The sequence below is a fragment of the Polypterus senegalus genome, chromosome 13 (genome assembly GCF_016835505.1).
Source record: "Polypterus senegalus isolate Bchr_013 chromosome 13, ASM1683550v1, whole genome shotgun sequence".
Classification (NCBI taxonomy): domain Eukaryota; kingdom Metazoa; phylum Chordata; class Cladistia; order Polypteriformes; family Polypteridae; genus Polypterus; species Polypterus senegalus.
Window position 1 is genome coordinate 93670293 of NC_053166.1, and position 26088 is coordinate 93696380.

At 35.9% G+C, this 26088-nt stretch overlaps 1 protein-coding gene across 3 annotated transcripts in view; it reads left to right on the plus strand.

Moving 5' to 3' along the window:
- The window catches only part of LOC120542256 (synembryn-A-like), a 188066-nt gene that overhangs the window by 73693 nt on the left and 88285 nt on the right, over window positions 1-26088 (plus strand). For all 3 annotated transcript variants that reach the window (XM_039774573.1, XM_039774575.1, XM_039774574.1), the window contains exons 4-5: window positions 155-477; window positions 16615-16753. In XM_039774573.1, the coding sequence (XP_039630507.1) occupies window positions 155-477; window positions 16615-16753 (462 nt within the window). The remainder of the gene's footprint in view (window positions 1-154; window positions 478-16614; window positions 16754-26088) is intronic.

Below are 26088 nucleotides of genomic sequence, written 5' to 3' on the forward strand. Positions count from 1 at the left end.
ATTAACATTAAATCTGTTTTAGTGCATATGTTGATTCTTTTCTGTTGTTAAAGCTTTTTAAGTACTGTTTGAAATGTCATACTTTAACTTAAAGTACTATGATCATGAACTTCATCTCTTTCTCTCTCTCTCTCCTCCATTCCCACCCTCACAGAAGCTGAGTCAAGCCCTCATAAAGTTCTTGGCTGTAGATCTACAACCATCTTGTCAACTAATTTGTCTAGAAACAATTCGAATTTTGTCAAGAGATCGACATGCAGTGGGGCCCTTATCCACAGAAGAGGCGATCAGTACCTTGGCTGGTTATGCAGGGATTCATTCCAAGACAGAGCATGCCAGTCCAGAAAAAGAACAGTCAAGTGCATCTATTTTGAAATTCAACTTGAGGGATATGGAAATCAACTCAGAAGCTGTTAAAGCGATTTGCAACATTGTGTACAACAGCTTGGCCGCACAGGATCATGCAGCAAACCTCAGGTAATATGGATATAGGGCTTATTATGACACAGAATTGAAGTTTGTGAAGACCTGGCTTTTAATATTATAGTTCAAAGATTATCTGAGAACAGTTAATTGCATAAAATAAATCTTTATAATAATTTTTTTTTTTAAATTGCTGTCTATTATGATTTGGTAGAAGATAATTGACAAGTTTGGAGAAATGAAAAAGAAAACGTAATACTTTCCAAATACAAAGATGAACCAGTTTAGGCTGAACCTCGCATTACTTGTGCTTTCTGGCTCCTGTCAGCTGCCAAGACAAGTGAAACACAAAAGTCTTAGGCTGTTCTTGCATTGTGTGAAGCTGTTTTTTTTCTTTTGTGGTCTGGTCCTTCACTCAATATTCTTCATTTGTTCTGTCCTGTTTTGTGTCAATAGTTGGATGCATGTAGCCCAAGGTTTCATTATGTCTTCTTCCTTTTGTTATACACTAGAAAATGCCTTTCAAAGACCTGGCAGAGTTTTTTTTGTGTCAGTGGCCTTCTGCCCTTCAGCAATAGTAGCACTAGTAGTAGTTGCAGCATTATGACTTGTACAGAGGACAGTGACATTTTTATTTGCATATCTGATCAAAATCCAGTAGGATACCACTCTTTAGTGCCATGTTATACACAATGGATTAAAAGCAGCAGAAATGATAATTTACTTGTAGAATCACTTTTTAATAATTGTTTTGTTATTTTGTGGACTTTTAGGCTGAATTAGGTATTTTCGATTTAAACACAATGGCATTACACTTAAGAGGCCATGAACTCCATAAAAGAACAAAGTTTCTGAGCACTGCTGAGGAACATTTTATTTAAAGACATCTTGGATGCAAAACTGCTGGTACTGAGCTACCTGAGAGTACAATAAAGCCTCTCTCTTCATTAGTGCTGATCAGTGAATTTCTTCAAAGCATTATTCAAAGTGAATTTGCTGCATTTGTGCTTGCCCTTGTTCGTTGCATTTGTTACTGATACAGTGGAACCTCGGTTCACGACCATAATTCGTTCCAAAACTCTGGTCATAAACCGATTTGGTTGTGAACTGAAGTAATTTCCCCCATAGGATTGTATGTAAATACAATTAATCCATTCCACATCGTACGAACTATATGTAAATATATTTTTTTTAAAGATTTTTAAGCACAAATATAGTTAATTATACCATAGAATACACAGCGTAATAGTAAACTAAATGTAAAAACACTGAATAACATTGAGAAAACCTTGAACAACAGAGAAAACTAACACTGCAAGAGTTTGTGCTGTAGCGCTCTGAACCACTCGCTAAAACACTTTTTTAATGAGTTTTAAGCACAGGGAAAAAAATGAACATTTGAAAAATCCATAATTTAATAAACCACCAAGAAAAGTAACATTGCAACAATGCACGCTACGAAACGATCGCTGTAATCAGAAGTGAAGTGGAGGTTAAAATCCAATAGAAAAGTCTTCATTAAATACAACAAGGTTAAAACAATGCTCAGATTTGTCTCTTTAAAAACAAGCCATATGCATCCAGCCGTCTCTCTCTCTCTTGCGCGCACGTGTCTCTCTGTGTGTGTGTGTGTCTGTCTCTCACAAGCATGTCTGTGTGTGTGTGTGTCTCGCGCGTGTGTGTGTGTGTGTGTGTGTGTGTGTGTGTGTGTGTGTGTGTGTGTGTGTGTGTCTCGTGCGTGTGTGTTTGTGTGTCTCTCTCTCTCTTGCGCGCTTGTGTGACTGTGTGTGTGTCTGTCTGTCTCTCTCTCTCTCTCTCCCTGCACAGGGAATGCACAGGGAGAGACTAAACACGTGGGGAAATCATCGGTGCGCACAAACCGAAAGGGAAACTGGCTTGTTCGTATTCCGAGTCTGTGGTCGTGAACAGATGCAAAAGTTTGGCGAACTTTTTGGTCATAAACCGATTTGTATGTGTTCCGAGACGTTCGTGAACTGAGGTTCCACTGTAATTTGGGTGGTTTAGAACTATTTTCCCCAGTGCCCCATAATGCTTTGCGAGGCCTGCATGACATCCCCCCAGAGCTGTAACAGACAAAATTCTTTGCTTGTTGCCAAATCTGCAGGTCGATCTTTGAGTTCCACGTCAGTATAAGAAAAGGGGACACATGCCTCATGCATGCATAATTAACCACATAGTGATTAAAAACAAACATTGAAGGATTATGACCAAAACACAGGACACTCTATGAAATAATAAAAATAATGAAATATTTCTTACTATTTACAAGACATTTCTATCCTTTTGATAGAAGAAAAAGTTCAAAGCATTAGCATAGACAATTCAGAGAGCCTTCAGCATGACTTCAAAAAACAGAATAAGCCAGCAGCTTAAAGCATGACATGCCACTTTGAATTTCCAGCCTTTAAAAGACCTGCATGTTTTTTCTGACTTTTGACTATGATTTCAGCATTTCTGCTTTGTTTTGACGAATTATATGATTGCACTGCTGCTGCACAGCTCTGGTCATCTTTTTGGCCACAATAATCTGTCCAGTATAGTTGACAGAAATTTCCCTAGCCCTCAGGAACACTTTAAAGATGATTGCACCATTATAATCCAGTCAAATCTAGTTCAGTTAGTCCTTCCCCACTGACTTCAATGCATTTCACAGAGTTTGACGATATTCGCAAACACTTCTGTGATTTCTCTGAACTCAAGGCCAAGTGAACACTGTGGAGTTCGCTCATCACCACGCTTCACCAAAAAGACTTCTAAGTGGCCCAGACTTTCCATTACAATATAACTATAAATAAACGGGCAATGGCATTTGCAGATGAGGGTAAGCAATGACATATTGCTTTTAATTATGGGTGAATTAGGCATCCACTTTGCAAACTCTGAAGAAGATCCTTTTTCCCTTCTGCATTGCAGCAGATAGCAAGCCAGTGGCCTTATCTTCCAATGCTTAATCCACTTCCATTGTATAAAGAATAGCATATTTGTGGCTAAAAGTATGACATATAAAGAACAAAGGTCTCATATCACTCAAGGGAAATTGAGTGATACCTACTGTTCTCTTTTTTGTACAGTGAGACTAGGAGGTCTAACTTAAACAAAAAATTAAAATTCAACGAAAAATCAATAGAGTGCAAACAAAAAGAGAAAATGGAAATGGAATGGTTGCTGAAGTAATGTTGAAGTATTCTTCCTAAAGAAGACTCTCCTGTATTTTTTGTATTCAAACATATCATTGGTCCAAATGACAGCTTGTGATGTTATTATCAATGTCAGATCAGGGTCATTAGTTTGGAACCTATCCCAGCTAACATGGCAGGAACAAACCTTGGTTTGAAAAAGTGTAGAAAAATAATAATGAGAAAAAATAAGGATCAGAAGGAAAGACACTTTAGAGAGGCAGACTAGGTTCATAACCAGGAAGTGAAAAATACATGCATCTAAACTTTTAAATGAGAGCCAAAGTATAAAATCAAAAGTCAGTGCCAAAAATATTTTAACAAGAAGACTAGAAAACTCATTACAAATCGCTAGAAGAAGTGGAGTTACCTGCAAACTTCCATAAAGACAACACTAAAATGATGACCTTTTGTCCTGTCACTCTGATGACATTGTGCAATATCCACATCTGGATGCATAAATTAATACTTTATTATCAGAAATATTTTCACTTGGTCTGTGCACAAACTGTGTTTGTAATATTTGCGTTTTGGCTTTTACATGATGTGTTCATTGTATTTTAATTGTCATATCAATAACTACACCGCAGTACTCTTTTTTTGAGCCATTATATTCAATTCAAACTTTATTGTCTTAGCAAAAATATTTTTATTAATGGTTTTGATTATGTTTTTGTATTTAATTAATTTTACTTTTTATTTTTATTTCTTCTAAGTGTTTTTATTTTTATGACATTATCAAATCACCATTCTGTTGTCTTTTTTTTGTAGGCACCATCATTTTGTGTGTTATTCTGTTCATATATTGTTGTTTCAAAAATGTTTTTTTACCTTATCCCTTGGTTTTTTGAAAATCAACTTTTGAACCTTCAGAATCTTGAATATTTAGAATCAATTTCTTTCATTTATGTTTTGTTCCAGCCTTGATTTATAGCTGTTAATTTATTTTCATATTATTCTGTGGCACCATCTTGTTTTTGATATGTAGTTATTGTTCTTTTTTTTTTTGCCATGTTGCTACTATGGACGAGTAACTGGGTGTGTGTTGCATCTGATGTCAGTAACATTTTAGTTTTAATATTCCAAAAATGCCTCTGTTAATCATTTACTCTTATGTTACAAGACCTTAACAAAGGCTACTTTTTTCTTGGAATTTGTTAAGTGCTTATTCATCTCTGTAATGTGAACTGCTAAAATAATTTCATTGACTTTGCAAAGGTTTCAATGGCTCACTGGACAGGCACCACTTTAGTGATGCATTATAAGTGTCATAAAGAAGTGTTTGTTAAGGTATTGTTACATAAGAGTAAATAAGTAATGGATTTTGCAGTACTTAAAATAAAGTATTACCATGATCTCACTGATGCAGCAGTGCAAAGGTCATTGTTGTGCATCTTTAGGTTGTCTGCAGGCCCGAGGAGAGGGGGGTACAGCCGGTACATCACTCTGGGGTTCAAGTTCAAGGGGGCCAATGAAGCCCAACGTATCCCATAATTTTTTATTATTCTTTGAACATTTATTTATTTAATTCAGTTAATTTTTATTGTATTTTTTAAATTTTGCAAGTCTGTATGGTTTCAAAATTAGTAGAATTGGTAAGACTCAGTATTCAGTCTAATATAGCAAAACTGATTAATTTTGATTATGTAATTCAGAGTTTCACCAGAAAAAAGGTCAGGAAAGCACCTTTGTTCAGCAGACAATAAATGCTATTATATCTCTTTGTAATATTACATTTATACATATGCATACTTATCTAAATGTATTAATGTAATCCATTGTTAGAAATAAATAATAATATACACACATACATGTTTGTAGAATTTTGTATAAGGGCCCACACACCTTCTTTGCACCGGGGCCCGGATTTTCTCTCGGCGGCCCTGCTTGTCTGAGATTGCAAAATGAAAACTTGTGGTGCAATTGTGGTGTACTAGTATTCCTGACATAAAAATCTTAAGTTTATGGTTTTCACTACAGTTTAGCTATAGAGATTTAGTGCAAATATTTTGGTTAATATTTCTGTTGGTAATAAACTTTAACCTACTTAACCTTATCTTTTTATGTACAAAATCTACCTTTAACTACAAAATCTACCTTTTCCCTATTATGGCAGAACATTTTGCGGGTGATTGCCATATGGTTTATATGACCCCCCTATTGCTAATCATATGCCTTTGATGTCATTGCTCTACCCCTATTTAAGTTGGCAGCATATTTTACTAGACATTCTAACTTTATTTCATAATGGAAAGTTTCTCACTAAAATAGCTTTAAATGTTACAAGGTAATTTGGGGACATAAAACAGTACAAAAATGAAAGCATAGTTCCATTATTGTTGTTATGGTTTTGATGTTCTGTTTTTTCTGACACAAGTTACTGTACTTTACTTTGATGATAGTGCTTAAAACAATTCCATTAAACTTGGTTGCAGTTGAAATAATGTAGAAATTGTGGTTTTAGATAGCTGTGTACTATACTTTCCTGGTGTCATTGTGCTCCACCTATTTTGTTTCATTGATGCAGAGTTATTTTATATGCATTTTGTTCATTTTCTAAGGTGTGCAATAACTGAGAAAAAAGATAAGATATAAAATATAAAATTGTGAAAGATGAAGTTCAGTCAAACTATTTGGCTATGCTCTGACCACAGTTTTATCATTGAGATTGTATACCGGTACTTGATTACTTTGATGATGTTATATTCACTAGAGAAGGGTGTTGTAAGCATCAGTTGTTAAAAAGTTTTATTAGGATGGGATCAAGTAGTTCCAATCTTATTGGCACCAGCCATAATGACCACTGTATTACAACTCTCTGGTATGAATCAATCCTTTCTTTTCCTTTCTCTAATGTTGTTGTCATTGGATATGAGGCCATTCTAGAACTGAAGCCAGTAGTATTAAATATTGAGAAGGGCAACCAAAAGTTATTCCTCAAGCAGGCTGTGGCTGCTACAATCTTTAAGTTTTTTTTTACATGTTTTAAGACAGCAGTTCTCAAACTGTTAGGGCGGGAGGGGGGCGCAAAGTAACATAAAGGGGGGTATGAAGATGTGAAAAAAAGAAAACAAGAATCAAAAATATGAAAAATACATCTATTGAAACCAAAACAAATTAACTTAAACTACATTCTGATACTAGAAAAATAAATATAGAGTTAGATAAAAGTCGATAGAAATTAAGTAGGTATAATCAAATATACAGTACAGGCCAAAAGTTTGGACACACATCCTCATTCAATGTGTTTTCTTTATTTTCATGACCATTTACAGCACTCCATCACTCTCCTTCTTGGTCAAATAGCCCTTACACAGCCTGGAGGTGTGTTTGGGGTCATTGCCCTGTTGAAAAATAAATGATCGTCCAACTAACCTGACTTCTGCACAGCACAACTGCTGGTCCCAACCCCATTGATAAAGCAAGAAATTCCACTAAATAACCCTGATAAGGCACACCTGTGAAGTGAAAACCATTTCAGGTGACTACCTGTTGAAGCTCATCGAGAGAATGCCAAGAGTGTGCAAAGCAGTAATCAGAGCAAAGGGTGGCTATTTTGAAGAAACTAGAATATAAAACATGTTTTCAGTTATTTCACCTTTTTGTGTGTTCATTCATAGTTTTGATGCCTTCAGTGAGAATCTACCAATGTAAATGCTCATGAAAATAAAGAAAACACATTGAATGAGGAGGTGTGTCCAAACTTTTGACCTGTACTGTACATCTATGATATATCTTTAATTAAAAAAGAACAAATTGGTATTAATGGGCTCCTTTCAAAAAAACGTTTGGGGGTGTACAATTAAAACTGTTACAGTATGAAAACCCGGGTTGCAAATATGTAAAGGTTGAGAAACGCTGTTTTAAGATGTATTCTAGAAATCAGGGTGATATTTCTGATGTTGTCTGTGGAACTATCGCCTATTATATAAAATAATTCAATTGCCATGCTGTCAGTTTGCAGCATACTGTTTCGTGGTATTATCAGTTCCCCTGTCCTGTGAGAGTATGTCTAGTTTTAGGGATGTTATGCATTTTGTCTGATAACGAACAGGTTTATCTTTAGTTCAACCTATTCTTGGGATATTGCCAATAGCAGTGGTCTCAAACTCCGGTCCTGGAGGGCCACAGTGGCTGCAGGTTTTCATTCTAATCCTTTTCTTAATTAGTGACCTGTTTTTGCTGCTAATTAACTTCTCTTGAATTAATTTTAATTGATTTGCTCTTGAAGACTCAGACTCCTTGTTTCTTTTTCATTAATTAGCTGCCAAACAATAATGAGATATTAAACATGACCAGCAAACTGTGTCTTTCATACAATATTTGAAAAAAAAGAAAGATAAAGGTCTCAGGAATGCTAATCTGCTCAGATCCAGATCCCCAAAACATTTTAACAGTGCTCTTAGAAAAGAGAAAATCAACAATTTCAAAAATGTATGCAATTATAAAATGAGAGCAGCAACAAGCCATAGAATTAAAGAATGGGCTTAATTAACAGCAAGAATTGGCTCCTGATTAAGGAACTGGTTGGAGTGAATTTTTTTGGAGTTTGAGGCCCTGACTTAATTGGTCTTCTGTTGGCTCACTCACTTCACGTTTCATTTCTTTTTGGGTGCTATTTAAGGAAAGCAATGAAGGAATTCAGAGGAACAAATCTTTAAAAAAACAAGTCAATTAAAATGAAAGGAAAAGTAGTTAATTAGCAGCAAAATTGGTCATAGATTAAGAAAAGGGTTAGAATGAAAACCTGCAGTCACTGTGGCCCTCCAGGGTAGGAGTTTGAGAACACTAGCCTACAGGATGTTTCATGTAGCAGTGAACTTCTATGTAAGGCATTTGCTACTGTATTCATCTCTAACATTCTATTCCAATTTCTTTATTTCAAATTTTGAGTTTGAAGAAAATGTAATATTTTTCTACACATTGTTCTACAAACCTTAGCCTACAATGTCAAAATAGAAAAAAAAGAAACTTTACAAGATTTGTACAAAATGAAAAACACACATCAATGTTACAAATTATTCATTCAATTTGCTCAAATATAGCCATCTGTGAGGGGAAACATGCTGTCTATATGCATAAGTTCCAACTTTGTACTAGTGACTTTCAATAGAAAATTTCAAAATAAAACCAAAACAGAATTGTAAGTAAGACACGACTCTAGTTACAGATCTAAGGAGACAATTTCAAAGGCACTGAACATCCTTCAAAGCTCAGTGCAACCTGTCATTCTGAATTGGAAAACACAATAACAATATTGGCTGGATCTAGATGTCCTTCTTAAATTAGTTGGAAAAAAAAGCACTTCTTGACTACTGCAAGACTTATTCTGTCTCTGATGTATAACAGATGCTGCTATAATTCATAATTAATATTGATGTTCATAAATTATCAATTTCCAATGTGTTCTACAAGCATGACATTTATGGAAGAGCCGGCCTGAAAACATTTTGTTGCTTACAAAGTGTAAAATGTTACTTGGAGGATACTGCAGATATGAGTTGGGAAGTTATATGGTATTAACTATGGAAGGAAAGATGAAAGCAGCACTAAAATAAGAAAACCACATCTCTTACAGGAAACTAATCATCTGAGGTAGAAGTTTGTTTTTTAACAAGTCAATAACCTAAGCATGTATCGCCAATGGTTTAAATATAGCAGAATAGTTTACTCTAAGGGACAGTCTAATTTCTGTTCTTAATGAATTGATTATCTAAGCCATTTGTATGTAAAATATTAATAGAGGCTTACTCTACTGTCTGTTACAACTGTTATTGTCCCGCCTCCTGTAACTAAACCTTGGTTTTAGAGCAAACTGACTTGCTGTTCTGAGGTCAAATACCGTCTTCAACGTTCCTTTGTTCTTGTTCTTTTGTCAGCACTGGTTGTATGAACATTTTGAGATTCTTGAGAATGAACAGTGCAAAGATTCAATCTGCTGCTTATTCGACTACCCATCATATGCTTATGCTATTGTAGAATCCGCAAAAGAGAATGGACAGCCATTTGCTATCGATCACCAGAACTGAATCTTTGTCTGATAAAATCAATCATGGACTCCTGGAGGTTTATTTTCTCCTGGAATGTTGTTTGTATTTTCATTGTGTTTAGCCTAATTTATGTGTTTATATATGTTAATAATATTTTATTGTTTGTGCTACTGCATTATGACTGGAAAACTTGTGAAAATGCTCTGAGCCTATACTTATAGTACTGGTAAGGAAAATAGAGAGAATCAGGAGAGGAATTATAACATTACTGAGGTCAAATCCAGACGACTATTAAATTGTTGTCAAAATGCAACATGATAAACAAACTCAAATTCCAAATCAAAGTTAAGATTACTAAATTCATTTTTTCCTAATGCTGAAGTTTCCTTGTTTATCTGTAATATTGGATGCCCTCGGCAAATGCATAAGGTGTCGTAACAACAGGACCACAGAATGGTGTAGCCCAAAATCAAACAAAATGACAATATGGACAAATGAAAACATAATATAGAACAATGTTAACAAATGTCCACAAACTAAAAATTAACAAAGTATACAGATGGTTCTGACTGTATACTAAATTATTCCATGGAGAACAGTTATTCTATGCGGAAAAAAAATAAGCCAACATCAATAAAAATTAACTTAAGTGTTTATCAGAAGTTTTCTATGTAGAAAATTGCAATTTGTCACTGTTTGACACACACCTTGTATGGGTGGGTCCCAGTGAAATGATCAGAAACCACTACCAATTTCCCAAGATCTTGCTTAACCACTTGTCTGCTAAATTAAGCTGGCATTCTTGGTGGGAGTTGGGTTGGAGTTGCCAGGTTGCTGTGATGTATTCTGTTATAAATCTTGAAAATAAGGCTTTTGTTATGCTTACAAACAAAATCAGCCTGGCCTCAAACTCAAGAAGTAGGCTTTCTGGCCTACACACCAAAAAGGAGTAAATCTTGAGAGGAAGAGGGGAACCTCTCAAAATCAATGGCCTACAATAACAAGACAGAGTTGTTTAATATTTAGAGATTTGTTGAAAAAATATTCAAAAACCAAACAAGAAACAAAGAAAAAATAACATTCCTAAAAAGGAAATCTTTATGTAAAAAACCCAATCGGTGATATACAGTAAGTTCATAACCAAGAATTTCACAAAAGAGCATATACAATATTTTATGAATGTTAAAAAGAGAGATTCAAAACGTTTAGCTCAACATAAAGTCTTTGGTATGAGGGCTCCTCAGCTGCAATATAAGGAGGGACTTGGCATCCTTCTACGTTAAGGAGAAATGGCACAAAACAAAAACAACAAATATTAACATAATACAATACTTAATATATAATATGTAAGAATCATTAATAATATTAAGAAAATAATTTAAAAAAAAAACAAAGATAAAACAAAAAAGAAAAACGTTTGATCCAGATATGAGACCCATACGCATTGTGAGACTAATGTGTAGGAGGAAGTGAGGTGAACTGGAATACAGCTGCTAGAAAGTTCTTCTACCACTGTACTTCATTAGCCTACCTGTTTGTGCAATATATCTTAACAGGTTTTCTAGTACTGTTTGAAATTACAATGTTTGTAATCTGCTAACTTGTATCACCTCATCAGTTTTCAAGTTTAATTTATTGCCAAAAGTTAGTCTCTATTCAAAGGAGGTACAAAGAAGATTTTTGAAGCTGTTCAGTTTACTTCTCAAACCAAGTTGAAATCTGTATCTGGCATTAAAGGTGTTTGAAGAGTCAGATTAGTAAACATGTTAAATAAATTTTCATTTAAGTTATTTTTACAGTAGAGGCATGTCCCAGCCACCTGCTTTATTGAATGAAGTTGTATTTAGCAATTTATACTGCATGGCCAAAAGTATGTGAACACCCCTCCAAATTATTGAGTTTAGGCATTTCTCATTGTTGACAGGTGAATAAATCAAACACATAGTTGTGCAGTCTCCATTGACAAACATTTTCAATTGAAGGGGTTGTGGCTTTAATCGTGGCACTGTCATAGGATGCCACCTTTCCCACAAGCCAGTGCATGGCATTTCTGCCCTGCTTCACTCAGCTTTAAATTCTTTTATTACAAGGTGGGAGCACAAATTCGTAGATCATCCAAAACTGCTGAGCTGCAGAGTGGTGAAGCGCATATTGTGTAAAAATCATCTATCCTTCATTGCATTAATCATAACAGAGTTCCAAACTGCCTCTGCACATAACTTCAGCACAACAACTGTGCATCAGAAGTGTCATGAAATGAATTTCCCTGACTGTGCAGCTGCACATAAGTCTAAGATCATTCTGCACAATATCAAGAATCAGCTAGAGTGGTGTAAAGCATGCCACCATTGCACTCTGAAGCAGTGGAAGCATGTACTCTGCAGTGATGAATGGCACTTCACTAATAATCTGGCAGTCTGAAGGAAAATTTGCATTTGGCAGCTGCCAGGGAAACAATACCTTCCAGACTGCATAGTGCCTACTGCCTGCTAGAAAGTTGTTTGTGGAGGGATAATGGTCTGGGGAAGTTTTTCAAGGTTTTTGCTAGATCCTGTGGTTTCAGTAAAGGGTATTGTTGATGGTATAGCATACAAAGACATTTTAGACAATTGCTTGCTTCCAATTTTCTGGCAACATTTTGACGAAGGTCCCATGACTGTGCCCTGGGCACAAAACTAGGTCCATAAAGACAGGGAAGCCTGCACAGATCCCTGACCTTATTCCAGTTGGACACCTTTAAGATGAACTCTCACACCCAATGCGAGCCTGGTCTTCTTATCCAACTCAGTACCTGACCTCACAAATGCTCTTTTGGCTGAATGGGTACAAATTCCCACAGACACGTTCCAAAATCTTGTGAAACACTTTCTCAGAAGAGTAGAGGCTGTTTTATTTGCATGGGGGGGTAAACTTCCAATATCATGCCCATGGTTTTGGAATAGGATATCTACCAAGCTCATATAGGTGTGATGGTCAGCTGTCCACAATCGTTTGGCTGTATAGTAAACATGCAATTATCTATAACCTCACAAGGCTTACAATGGATGCTAATGAGGTACAAGTCCAAATGTAAATCAAAAGCCTTAATATTTACTGAACTTAATATTTAGTCTTCATTTTGGAATATTATCTTGTGTTTATTCAATTCTCAAAATTACATACATGTAGGTGCGTATGTAAGGTGTGTTCATAGTATATATTCCATTGTTGTGATATGTTCTGTCCACCTCAACAAATGTAGGACAACAACCCTAAAGCATGCTGTGTGAATAATGGGAGTTTGTTACAGGTTCTTACCAATTTGTTGACAAAGTTATTAGGCTGCGAACAAACAAAGACAGCCTGAAGGAACCACTTACATCTGAGACCTTGACGAAGTAAGGATGATTTTTTTATGAAGCCACTTAACCTATTTTTTATCTGCTTACATTAGCTAAATACCTGCTGAAATGCCATACACTTCAGAGATGCATAGGGTCAATAATGTCATATGTACAGAGTCTGGCAAAATTCTTACTAACATATGCTAATCAACATGCAAAATGTCACCCCTCTTCAGCACCATAATCAGTAAGTATTACCACTTTATCTTGAAACATCTGTCCTTTTTAATTCAATATATAACCCTCAACTGTCAGCACCAAGGGGGCCACGGGAGTTGAAAAATGAGATAAGCTTATGATAAACACAGTGCGAAAAGTAAACAAGTGTAATTGTAAAATGAATAAATCACAATTTGTAAAAGTAATTAGAAAATGTCAAGTTCAGAACTCAGGAACCAGGCAGGAGAGCAAACACACTTGCCCAAGCAAGATCATAAATCAGATAATACTTAGAAAAGTCACACTTAGCAGAAATCAGGAACTTCACAAATCTTACAGGAACTAGAATTCTGAAATCAGAAACAATGAAGAATTTTAAAAATCTGACCAAACACAAGGGACTCATGAGCAGTGCCAATTCTCCCAATACACAAACTACTCATGCTGCATAGGGCCAATAAATTTAATGATGACATTGTTATTTAATATTTAGGCTTAATAAATTTCCAAACAGCACAACAGGGAGGGTCCTCTCCTGAATCAAAATTGCAAATGGTCATGTCAAAAGATGACAACAGTTATTTTATCCATCATCCATATGAACCTCAATACACAGCACAGGACAGAGAAGGCAAGATGCTGTATCTCATTACTATCAGTGTTTGATATATCAGACTTCCATAATTTGATATGAAGTATCACTGTGACAGAAAGCAAAGAAGGAGCCTGAAAAAACAATGGAAAAGGCCACAGAAGTGGAAAGGAAATGTATTGAAGCACTACATGGTGACATCAAACAGCACCTTGCAATGCTGCAAAGAGCAGAGAGCTTTGAGGAAGCAACATAAATAGAAAGAGCAAACCAGGACTGCCTTTTTCAGAGATCCCCCTACATGTAGCAAAGTTAGAAGCACAGTGAAGCGGGCTAGATCAGCATCTGCCACTGGGCCCAACAGTATTTCCTATAGGTTTTATAAGAATACGCCTGGTGCCTTGAAGTACATATGGAAGCTAATGAAGGTGGCATGGAAAACACTAATCATACCAACGGGCAGGAGGGATCCTGATTCCCAAGAAGAAAAACTCTTCAACCAGTTTCACCAGATCAGTATCCTGAATGTGGAAAGATCTTCTTTACTACTGTGGCCAAAAGACTCTCTGCATGTCCAAACGCAATTGTCCCCCTTCCCTACTTCTCTACTGGCTTGCACTCACACTGCGCTTAAAATTCTGGGCCCAGGCATGCTTTTTTTGTGTAAAACCAAAACAAGATCCAAACACGTTGTGACAGCATGAACTTCAAAATGATTTTGTTTTGTGGTTGTTTTGGAGTTGTGTAGGGCAGGATAATGCTCTACCCTCTTACAGATTTATTGAGTGTGCAGTGTAGCATTTTACTGTTAACTGTGCTGCACATCTGAGAAGATTTTTACAGTGATAAATGAAATTAAGGAAGGAATTTGCAGCTTATCTTGCCAACTACAATTCATGTTCATGTGTAAGGTGAGAATAAAAACCTATTTTTTTAACTCAAAAGATATTGAATGAAATGAGAACTGCGCTATCTGACTTGTCACGTCATTGACGTCATGTTTTCCGAGCTCGGGCATGTTTAGTGATCTCACTGCCCAAATCCATTTGGCCCGGCACGGTGAGATCACACTAGTTAAACAAACTAGACTTTGCATGTTTACATGCAGACCAACATGTTCGGACACGGAACAAATTGCCAGTTAAGTACACCCTTAAACATCCACACCACCGCATGCATTCTTGAGTAACTCGATCAATAAAGAAAGACAAGTAGGGCCAAGATCAAGTTGCACACAATGTGTCTCAAACTCCTGTCTATACTGAAGTGGTAACCTCAAACTACTACCAAAATATTCCCTTCCTCTTGTCTTTTTGTCAAACATTTCCTCAATCTTGATGTCTTTTTCCTTCCTCCCAGAAGTATGTCTCAAGGCTGACAGTCTGGAGTTTGAAATAGGGCAGTGTGAACAGTAAATTTATTGAAACGTGTAGGCAGAGCAGAGGAGGTTTCAGAATCATTCAGATTTGAATGGCAAGTAGGAAGTGGTGAAAAATATGTGACTAGAAACAGGTTTGTAGTTGAACAAATAGATGCTAACCAAAATAAAAGTCACCAGCAGTTTTCAATTCTTACCCACTGAAAGTCTCACTAATGCTCTTTTTCTGCAATAAGTCCAAGTCATTACCTTTGTTCAGGACAATCAGATGTGCTGTTTTGCACGTGAGCACAGTCAGTTCTTCTAGCTAATCGTGGCTATAAAGTGCCACATAAAGAAATTATTACACAGAAAAGCCGAATTGTAACAATTCTAAAAATTTGGACGTGTCAGTAGGCTTTACATTCTAGGAACCAAGTTACCCAAACTGTTCTATAACATTTCAGTAATTATTTACCACTCTGATGCTGATCTTTCTGATCATAAAATAGGTCATTACAATAGCAATTGACAAAAAGAATTCATAATTAATTGCAGAAATATGGTGTTTGTGGAGTCCTCCAGAGTGCCTCTTTCTCTTGCGCTCTTTGGTCAAAAACTAATCAGCACATCGTCCTTTCATAACAGGCTTAAGTTTTGAGTTTTTGTATGTTTCCATCCAGATATTTTAACTTTAGACTGTCCTCAGGAGACTGTCACACACAGACGCACACCCATAATTGAAATATCAATTGTCAAATGTCAAGATCCATCAATAACCGATGAATCTAAAGTTTTTACACCTCCCCCGTCAGTGAGAGATTATGGTGGGGGATAGTGCAAAGCAAAAATTAAAAAGAACTAATCACAATACTCTCAAAATGTGATTCTATCCAGTCACAACATGAAATAACTGCAAAAAAATAAAGTACAGCAAGCTCAAACCTGCATTAATAAAATCATGACATGAATGAGCCTTGTTCACATAAAAAAGGGCTAGTGACAAACCTTCATCACAGGCAATTTTATAAAGGTTTCTTCTAAGAATAAGGCTCAGTGACAGCTTTTGATTTCTTCAAAAATAGTCTAAACAAAAATAATTTGGATCCAAGAGATATAAGGCAAACTTTACAAGTAACACCACATTGCTCTTTTTCAGGAATCTTTATGTTTTCGTCAGATCCTCAATGTATCTTTTGAGTTTATTTGTGCACTTCTCATTATGCTGACTCAGAGCAATACATGAACACCCTCTTAGGTGCCAGCGTACTTCATAAGAGTACAAGTTACTGCTTCAATGTAATTCTTATTCAATGTAAAAATAATAATAATAGTAATAAAACAAATGCATAAAAAATTAAGAATGTGATGTGTCAAAATCTACAATTGGTGTAGTGGTATTGTGGTAATTGTGGTAGTGTTAAAGGGAATTGCTCGAGGAACAAGATTTATTCAGCAAGCTGTTTATGACTCATTGTTAAAATTTTGTAATTGTTGTTTTTATTTCTTCTAGGTTACTGTCAGGTCTGGCTGTGAGGTTAAAGATCAGTACTGAAACAGGAGCTTCCCCTAGAGGCCTATTTTATGATTTACGCCTCATGTTTTTATTAACTGCACTAAGGCCAGAGCTCAGAGTTCAACTGGCCAAAGAGGTAAGGAGGAGATGCTTTTCATTGTACAGTAATGATAGCTTACAGTCATTAATAAGAAATATTTAAAGAATGTTTTTCTCCCATTTTGATTTTTTTATTCCCCTGGTTCAATTACTGTCTACATAATATTGTGCCACTTCTAACATTACATCACTTATATAATTATAAAACTGCTGTCTTTATGTGGAACCCTTTAGTCAACCATTTATCATGGGATGTTTTCAAGCCCTCAAGGATAAAATTCCACAACTACTGTAATTTTTTAAATTTTCCTGTTCTCAGTGCATACTTGACTTTAATTTCAATTAGCATACCAGCAATTGTAAGCTGCCTCAATTATATTAATCCTCCCACCATTTTCAGCAGACCTTTTAGCATTACATGTTTGCAGGAAGCTTTGTTTTTTGCCTTATTGGGCTGTCATATTTTTATATGATATTTATTTTGTCTCTTCCTTTTTCTGTTTTAAATGTATACTTGATTAATAGTTGAAGCTCTTTTTGTTTCTTTTTGTTTTAAAAAAAATGTGCCAAATTTTGGTGCAGATTTTGAGTTTTGGGAGGGTTTTCTCAACTTTAACCTTTGCTTTTGTGTTAATCATTGCATCTAGTTTAAAAGCACAATAACTAATTGTTCGAGTTGGACTTAATATCCTTTTTTGTAAAAGGAAGGAAACTAATTGAACAAAACATGTAAAGTGGTTATGCAGGGAAATGATCTAATAATCAGGCTGAAGTATCACCTTAAAGTAAATATCTCATTATTATGATGTGAAGTTTGGCTCAGTGGTGTAGTGGCTAGTACTTCTGCCTCATGGATCCAAAGTCCTTAATATCAGACCCATGGATTGACCATGCAGAGTTTCACTTTCTGTCACTGTGTGGCTTTTCCTTAAATATTCCCAACTCATTTGAGTATAGGTGAATGGCCCTACAATGAGGTAGCCATCCAGCTGTTGTGACCCTGAATTGGATTAAGTTGGTTTAAGAATGTTATTTTATGTGGTTTGAAATAAAAACAGATAATTTGCAATCTTTGAGCACAAAGGGTTTGCCACTCACTGGTTTTCCCAAAAAGAAAAAAGGAAGATCTTTAGAGCACAACAAGCATTTAAGAGAGAATTGATGTTTTTATTGTGGAGCTTCAAACTGTTGGTGCTCAGCCTGACAACCATATGTTACAAAATAAAAACATAACAACTTGGATTAAGTGCAGGTGTAACAAAACATTCTAAACAATACTTTTTATTGGAAATAGCAATTCTTATTCAAATAAACTCCACTAAGCTTCTCCTTTGGTTGATAGTGGGCCTGCTGAAAACAAATTAATGTAATAAAAATCCATCTTAAACCACATTTTGCACATTGTTGGTGAGCCTGTTGGGAGAGACATTTTAGAGTACATCCTCTTAACTTTGAAGCATTGATTTTTTTTTTGTCATTAACAATCCACAACACCACCCACCTCTGGTGTCGGTTTAGCAGTCCTATGGCTTAAGAAAAATAACCCCCAAAAATATAATTTCTAAGGCATTTTTTAAGTTAGGTGGATATTGTGGTGATCATTACTTTGCCAATCAATCAATCAATCAATCAACATTTATTTATATAGCACATTTTCATACAAAAAATTGTAGCTCAAAGTGCTTTACAAAATGAAGAATAGAAAAATAGAAGACACAATAAAAAATAAACATAAGTCAACATTAATTAACATAGAATAAGTAAGGTCCGATGGCCAGGGTGGACAGAAAAAACAAATAAAAAATTCCAAAGGCTGGAGAAAAAAAATAAAATCTGTAGGGATTCCAGACCAAGGGACCGCCCAGTCCCCTCTGGGCAATCTACCTAAAATAAGTCAAACAGTCCTCTTTGTATTTAGGGTTTTCATGGAAGGATTTGATGATGATGGTCATGTAGACTTCTGGCTTTCAGTCCATCAATGTTGGTGCATCATGATGCTTTGAGTAGGTGGAGGTGGCGCAGGCTGCCACCACAAAGAAACCGGATAAAAGAAACAGAAGAGAGAGTAGGGGTCAGTACGGATTTTGGAGCCACTACACTCACCTAAAGGATTATTAGGAACACCATACTAATACGGTGTTTGACCCCCTTTCGCCTTCAGAACTGCCTTAATTCTACGTGGCATTGATTCAACAAGATGCTGAAAGCATTCTTTAGAAATGTTGGCCCATATTGATAGTATAGCATCTTGCAGTTGATGGAGATTTGTGAGATGCACATCCAGGGCACGAAGCTCCCGTTCCACCACATCCCAAAGATGCTCTATTGGGTTGAGATCTGGTGACTGTGGGGGCCATTTTAGTACAGTGAACTCATTGTCATGTTCAAGAAACCAATTTGAAATGATTCGAGCTTTGTGACATGGTGCATTATCCTGCTGGAAGTAGCTATCAGAGGATGGGTACATGGTGGTCATGAAGGGATGGACATGGTCAGAAACAATGATCAGGTAGCCCGTGGCATTTAAACGATGCCCAATTGGCACTAAGGGGCCTAAAGTGTGCCAAGAAAACATCCCCCACACCAATACACCACCACCACCAGCCTGCACAGTGGTAACAAGGCATGATGGATCCATGTTCTCATTCTGTTTACGCCAAATTCTGACTCTACCATTTGAATGTCTCAACAGAAATCGAGACTTATCAGACCAGGCAACATTTTTCCAGTCTTCAACTGTCCAATTTTTGTGAGCTCGTGCAAATTGTAGCCTCTTTTTCCTATTTGTAGTGGAGATGAGTGGTACCCACTGTGGGGTCTTCTGCTGTTGTAGCCCATCCGCCTTAAGGTTGTGAGTTTTGTAGCTTTACAAATGCTTTGCTGCATACCTCGGTTGTAACGAGTGGTTATTTCAGTCAAAGTTGCTCTTCTATCAGCTTGAATCAGTCGGCCCATTCTCCTCTGACCTCTAGCATCAACAAGGCATTTTCGCCCACAGGACTGCCGCATACTGGATGTTTTTCCCTTTTCACACCATTCTTTGTAAACCCTAGAAATGGTTGTGCGTGTAAATCCCAGTAACTGAGCAGATTGTGAAATACTCAGACCGGCCCATCTGGCACCAACAACCATGCCACACTCAAAATTGCTTAAATCACCTTTCTTTCCCATTCTGACATTCAGTTTGGAGTTCAGGAGATTGTCTTGACCAGGACCACACCCCTAAATGCATTGAAGCAACTGCCATGTGATTGGTTGATTAGATAATTGCATTAATGAGAAATTGAACAGGTGTTCCTAATAATCCTTTAGGTAAGTGTATGAATAGTTATTATGATGAATTGAACATACAGAGTATCAGTATTAAGTTAAAGTGAAGTTATAAAAAGGCCATGTTAAAGTAATGTGTTTTCAGCAGTGTTTTAAAGTGCTCTACTGTATTTGCCTGGCGAATTCCTATTAGCAGGCTATTCCAGATTTTAGGTGCATAACAGCAGAAGGCCGCCTCACCACTTCTTTTAAGTATAGCTTTTGAAATTATAAGGAGATACTCATTTGAAGATCTAAGGTTACGATTTGGAATATAACGTGTCAGGCATTCCGATATATAAGATGGAGCGAAAGTTCATTCATCCACCAATTTATTGCAATACTACCCAATATGAAGAATTAGGGGATGTTTTTAGTAAACAGAAATCACTGGAAATACTCCCAACAATACATGCTGTAGATCCTCTGCCTGCTGTTCACTTGTCTAAAGAAAAAATGTATGTTTTAACTCAGCCTGAGCTGAACACAACAAGCAAACATAAAAGAGAATTTATGCAATGAGTTTATTAAGCTGCTTAACAGTCCTGTTGGGACCGGTTTTACTTTGTACAAAATAAAGATAAGTGCCTGTGATCATGTATGAATTATCAGGAACTAAATAAAATTGTGATAATCATGATAAAGAACAGTTATCCCTTCGACTGGCTTCCTCCCTGCCTAATCAAGTCACGAAATCCATTTTATTTAGTAAGTTGGATTTGATGCACGTTAGAAAAGGTGAGAAGGAAAAACTATATTTAGATAGATAGATAGATACTTTATTAATCCCAAAGGGACATTCACAATAATTAATACCTCCTCTTATCTTCATAAATACAGGATCATTCCCTACAGATTGCCCAATGTCCTTATCATTCTCCTTTCGTTTGTTAAAGACATTTTTTGAGATGCGCTAGAAGTTTTCATTTTGGTATATATCGATGCTATCTTGATCTTTTCATGGAATTAAATAGTAATGTGCAGACTCCATCAACACAGCCTACAGTGTGTTATGGTATGGACAGAGTTGCTGCTCTGGCTGAAGTGTTTTTTCATTCTTTTCAGTATGTTTCTTATTACAGGTAGTCGTCCACTTATGACCGGTGCATCTTACCAACCAATCGACTTACAGCATCTCACGGGCAAACAACAATTTTCGCCATGCCAGCTCCTTATTCAGTGACTCATTCATCTTAATCTCAGTTTGTTGCCTGCAACGGTTTTGACGAAGTTCAGTTACGTTTGTCTTATAATTACAGGAAAAAAGGCAATTGATCTTGACACAAAAAGGAAGTGATCAAGCAGTATAAGGGAGGAAAGAAAGCAAGTGCAATTGCATGTGACTTTAAGTTATCCCATTGTAACTGGTGTTCACTGCATGTGCTGTACGGCTACACTCAGGCTTTGAATCTAGTTAACCTCCGAAGTTTCTGTGTTGTGACTCACGATGTGCCGCTTTGTGCAAACTGCCACAAAGGGGTAATGAAACCACACTGAACTCCTTTATCTATTAATGTTTATTATTAACAGGCTGAAATGTTAAAACAGAAAATGCATGAGTGCTCAAACTCTGCCAGTACAATTCCTCCTCTCACAGTTAACACATTGAACACTGGGAGAGGCTCACGCTGATTGAAGCAACATAACACAAAGAAAGTATTTGTGAAGCTGTTAAAGTTTTGTCACTCATAACGAGCAACAGTAACAAATAAAAAGTAATTTACAAAAAAAAGAAAATCTACATAATGTGCTAAGAATGATGATAAAAAGGATATAAAACAAACTATGACTTAAGGGGCTTGTTATACAGTACTATAAATACAGTCAGGTTTGAATACATATACCGGTTTTGTCTTACATCCAGATTGACTTGCGACTGGTCTGTCGGAACCGAACGTGGTCGTAAGTTAACAGCTTACCTGTATGTCTTATTATGTTAATTCTGATTTTGGTTTTGTTTTTTGTCATTGTGTGTAGGTAATACAATTTTAATTCATTATGTTATTATTTATATCTATGCATTTATTATGTTCTCTGATGCTACTTGTATTTTGTGGGCGGACCATCCTTATGTCATTCCTAACACACCAACTTCATCCTAGAAATTCAGGCAGGAAGTGAGTCACTTAGAACTTTATTCATTCTCTGACTTTCTTTGATTGAACAACTATTTTAAGTGCTGAATTTTTCGGTTATTTGGAGTTTCGCTTTTCTTCTTGGATTTTTTTTTCTGAATTGTGTATTGGGACTTGTTTGCTCTGCTTTTGGTTTACTTTTTGCCTTTTCATATTTATGAGTTTTTTGCAACTGTCCAATAAAGTCTTGCATTTATAAAGATTCTACACTGACCTTGTCTTTAAGCCAGAGGTTTTTACGGTTTTCTCTCCCTCAAGGACATTTTGATACTTTGATATAATTTACTTTCCCCATTTTTGGGCCTGACTAGACAACTGCCTCAGGTGGTAGTATGGAGGATGGCTGGGTTGGGGTGAGACTGTTTTGGATGGAGCAGTAGGGAACATGGCCTGCTCTCTTGCCTGTCTGAAAGGCTTCACACTTTTTCTGCTATGGTCCTAATGCCTAATCAAAACACAGTACAAGTGACATATTTTAAAGACCTCTGAAACATTTTTAAGTTGTCACATTTTTTTGCTGTGGTTTGAAAATGGATTAAACTAAAGTCACTTCAGTATTACTGGAAAACACCTGAGAATATTAAACAAGTGCAACAATTTGTAGGCCTTACGATTTTTAATTTTTTTAATGAGTTTTTAAGAATCTCTTCTTAAAAATTGTCAATTTTTTATATAGGTTTGACACTTTGAAGAAATTGTTTACTTTAGTGCTGATATTAAGTCATGCAGAGTTTACATTGTACTTTAAAGTGGACTTTAGTTTTTAGTATTATTGTGGATACCTTTCTTTCCCAGCAGTTTTCAAATACTAACAAATTAAATCTGTGCCTCCTTTTCCAAACACATTCACCCCCATTGAACAAAATTTAGATGCTGGGAACTGTGAGCTGTTGGCAAGTAAGGTAGTATAGTTGCATTTCATGTCACTAAGGGAATAAAAATTGCAGGGCAGATGCTCTTTCCAGACACTTTGACAGTAAAGGCATTGCCATGGAATCAGCAAAGATTTTCCCGCCAGGTAAATTCATTAATCTCATCATGTATTATTGAGTATCCTGAAGAATTAATTTTATTCACTTGATTCATCACTTGAAGTTAGAGAAATTGTTTTAAACTGAGCTCACACTTCTATATTTTTGATCAACCTGGAATCATCCAAACTGACAAACTTCTTTCTGCTGGAAAAAAAAATGTATTCTAATTGCAGAGATTCATTCCCATGAGTGACATTTGTAGTAGACCTAAAAATAATCAGAGGTTTCCAGTCTGTCTCTTACAACCCATTCCTCCTCACTCCTGTCCATAGAAAGATTTAGCCATGGATTCTCTTAAGGAGTTACTTTCTACCTAGGGTTTACTACTGTCTTCGTGGTTGTTGAGAGATTCTCAAAGTATGCCAATTTAATATCCCTTAAAAAATTACCTACTAATAAGAAATGTGTTTCTTAATGTGTTTATTAAGGAAATATTTTGACTACGTTGTTCTTCTTCATTTGTTATAACAGTTAGGGTTCTATGATGTATTTCTCGAATTTAGCAAATATTTTGCTTTAGGTTTGGCTAAAGGATGAATCTATCATCCAGATATCCCCCAGAACAAATGGACATACAAAATGAGTCAACCAATGTCTTGAACATTTTTTGAGATGTACAATGAATTATTTTCAGACTAATTGTTACCAACCCTCGTTGTTGTCCCATGACTCCTGAAAGTTATATTGTGTGCTTTAGTTAGTGATGAAAGTTAGTTAAAAGTTAGTTAAAAGGCCTCAGCCATAGTGGAGTTTATGACTTTGATTGTTTAGTATCGTGGCTTATCTTGAATTTTGGTCTTGGCACGTTTTATACTTTAGACCAGGGGTTCTCAGCGTCAGTCCTGCGGACCCCCTGTGGCTGCAGGTTTTTGTTCCAACCAAATTCCTAATCAGTGACAACACCTGATAGCACTGATCTCGTTTAATTAGCTGGTATTTTTTTTTCTTTTATTCGACATTCAGAAAAGCATAGCAGCATGATTTTTACATTTATAAGACATTTATAAATATTTCTGCTTTTGCTGTAGATTTAAATGCTTAACTCTCTTTTTTTGATTTCATTATACTTTGCCCTTTCTCTGTGCAGTTTTTCTCCCTTCATTGTATCTTAATAATAACAACTTAAAACGAGCAAAGCAGACACCCAGGCAAACAACACTGAATAATCAAAGGCTGCAGCTACTTTAGAGTCAGACCCACTAATTAATAAATAATGGATTAATTAATAATTAGAACACCTAGAAAAGTAGAATGAAAATCAAGATGAAAATACTGTTAAAAAGAAAAAATATATATTATTCATATATAACTGCTTGGTACATTTTAATTTATTTATTTTTTTTTTTTTTTAGCAAACTTAGTTTTCTAATTAATATATTGTTCCTTAAACACAGAACTTGGGAAATATCGGTTCACTTAATTAGCCCAGGAGTTCAATTAAAAACAGAAGCTGGTTGGAACAAAAACCTGCAGCGACAGGGGGTCCCCAGGACCGACGTTGAGAACCCCTGCTTTAGACTCTTACTCATACATACACATGTCCCCTGGTTCTCAGTTAGAACTAAAGTTCTGTTTGCATTGTCTTATGACAGGACACCAGACGGATATTAACAAAAGCTATTATAGCTAGGAGGAAAAAGAAGGGTGCTCCTGTTTCCTAACTGGCTAACAAAGGACGGACTTTGAGACCTTAAGGATTCCTTTGCATTTTGTTTTTTGGTATTATTAGTAAGATAATTATTGTCCTAATGTGTTTTACTGAACCGATACTGCCAGCCAAACACAAAAGTTTTACAATTTTCCTGTAAGAATGGGGAAATCTATTACTGACTTCTGTTATAATCTTTGGTAACAGTGAAGAGTGGAACCACTAATGACTTTATGAGGAATGTGACCTACATCTACTTAAGCTCAATGTACATTAATGTAAAACATTTTTTTCACATAATTATTTGCTTTCTTTATCATACAATTTTATGATTATGGCCTTCTTGTCTGTATAGTATTATGCTAAATGTATTGTACTAATAATTACTTAAGATTTATTATTTGAATTATTGTGAAGAACTGGGTGTTTATTATCTTAAATTTAATTCTACAATTCATCCTTGCTTCTGCATTCTCTAATGTCTAATCCTGTGTTTCCGCTTACCCACTGATTAAATGCGCAACCACACACTGAATCGGTAGCAGGTGCAGTGCATATAATTCATTCTTTTTTTAGACTGTGCTTGTGCTGCATCAATTTAAATACATTTTTGTCAAGATTTTCCTCTTCCCTAATTGCGATGTTGGAAAACGGGTCATAAAGGAAATTAGCATAGCAATGCAGAGGGAGGAGACATTATGCCAGTTTAAAAAATATAATGTCACTGTATATGCAGTCAAAAAACAAACAGCTGTGAAGCTGTTAAGGTATTTGCTTGAAAAGTGAAAAACCTGTCCTGGGTCACTGAAGAAATTGATGTATACCATGACATAAACTAATGCTGTGTGTGATAAAGGATTTTCCATAATGAGAAATTAAAAGGGCCACTAACCAAGAAGATTAAAGGAACTGTAGCAGTTTTTTAAAGTGTATTTAAAGTACAGTGTCTAGTTGGTTTGCATTACTGTTATAATGATCGACCTGTCTCTCTGTTTTTTGTTTGTATACCAATGGAAACAATAGCTGTTTAAGTCATTATCTACAGTGTTTGGGTAGTTGATGTCTATATGTTTTTAACATTTTCTTATCAAAATTCTTATTGGACATAAGAATTTAATTGGGGTTCAGCTATATTATATCAGTAATCATTTAAATAGGTCCAACATCTATCTATATAATTCACTAAGGCAAGACACCCATGGAAAGCACGTCAGAAGAGGCGTGGATTCACTAAGCCACCGACAAG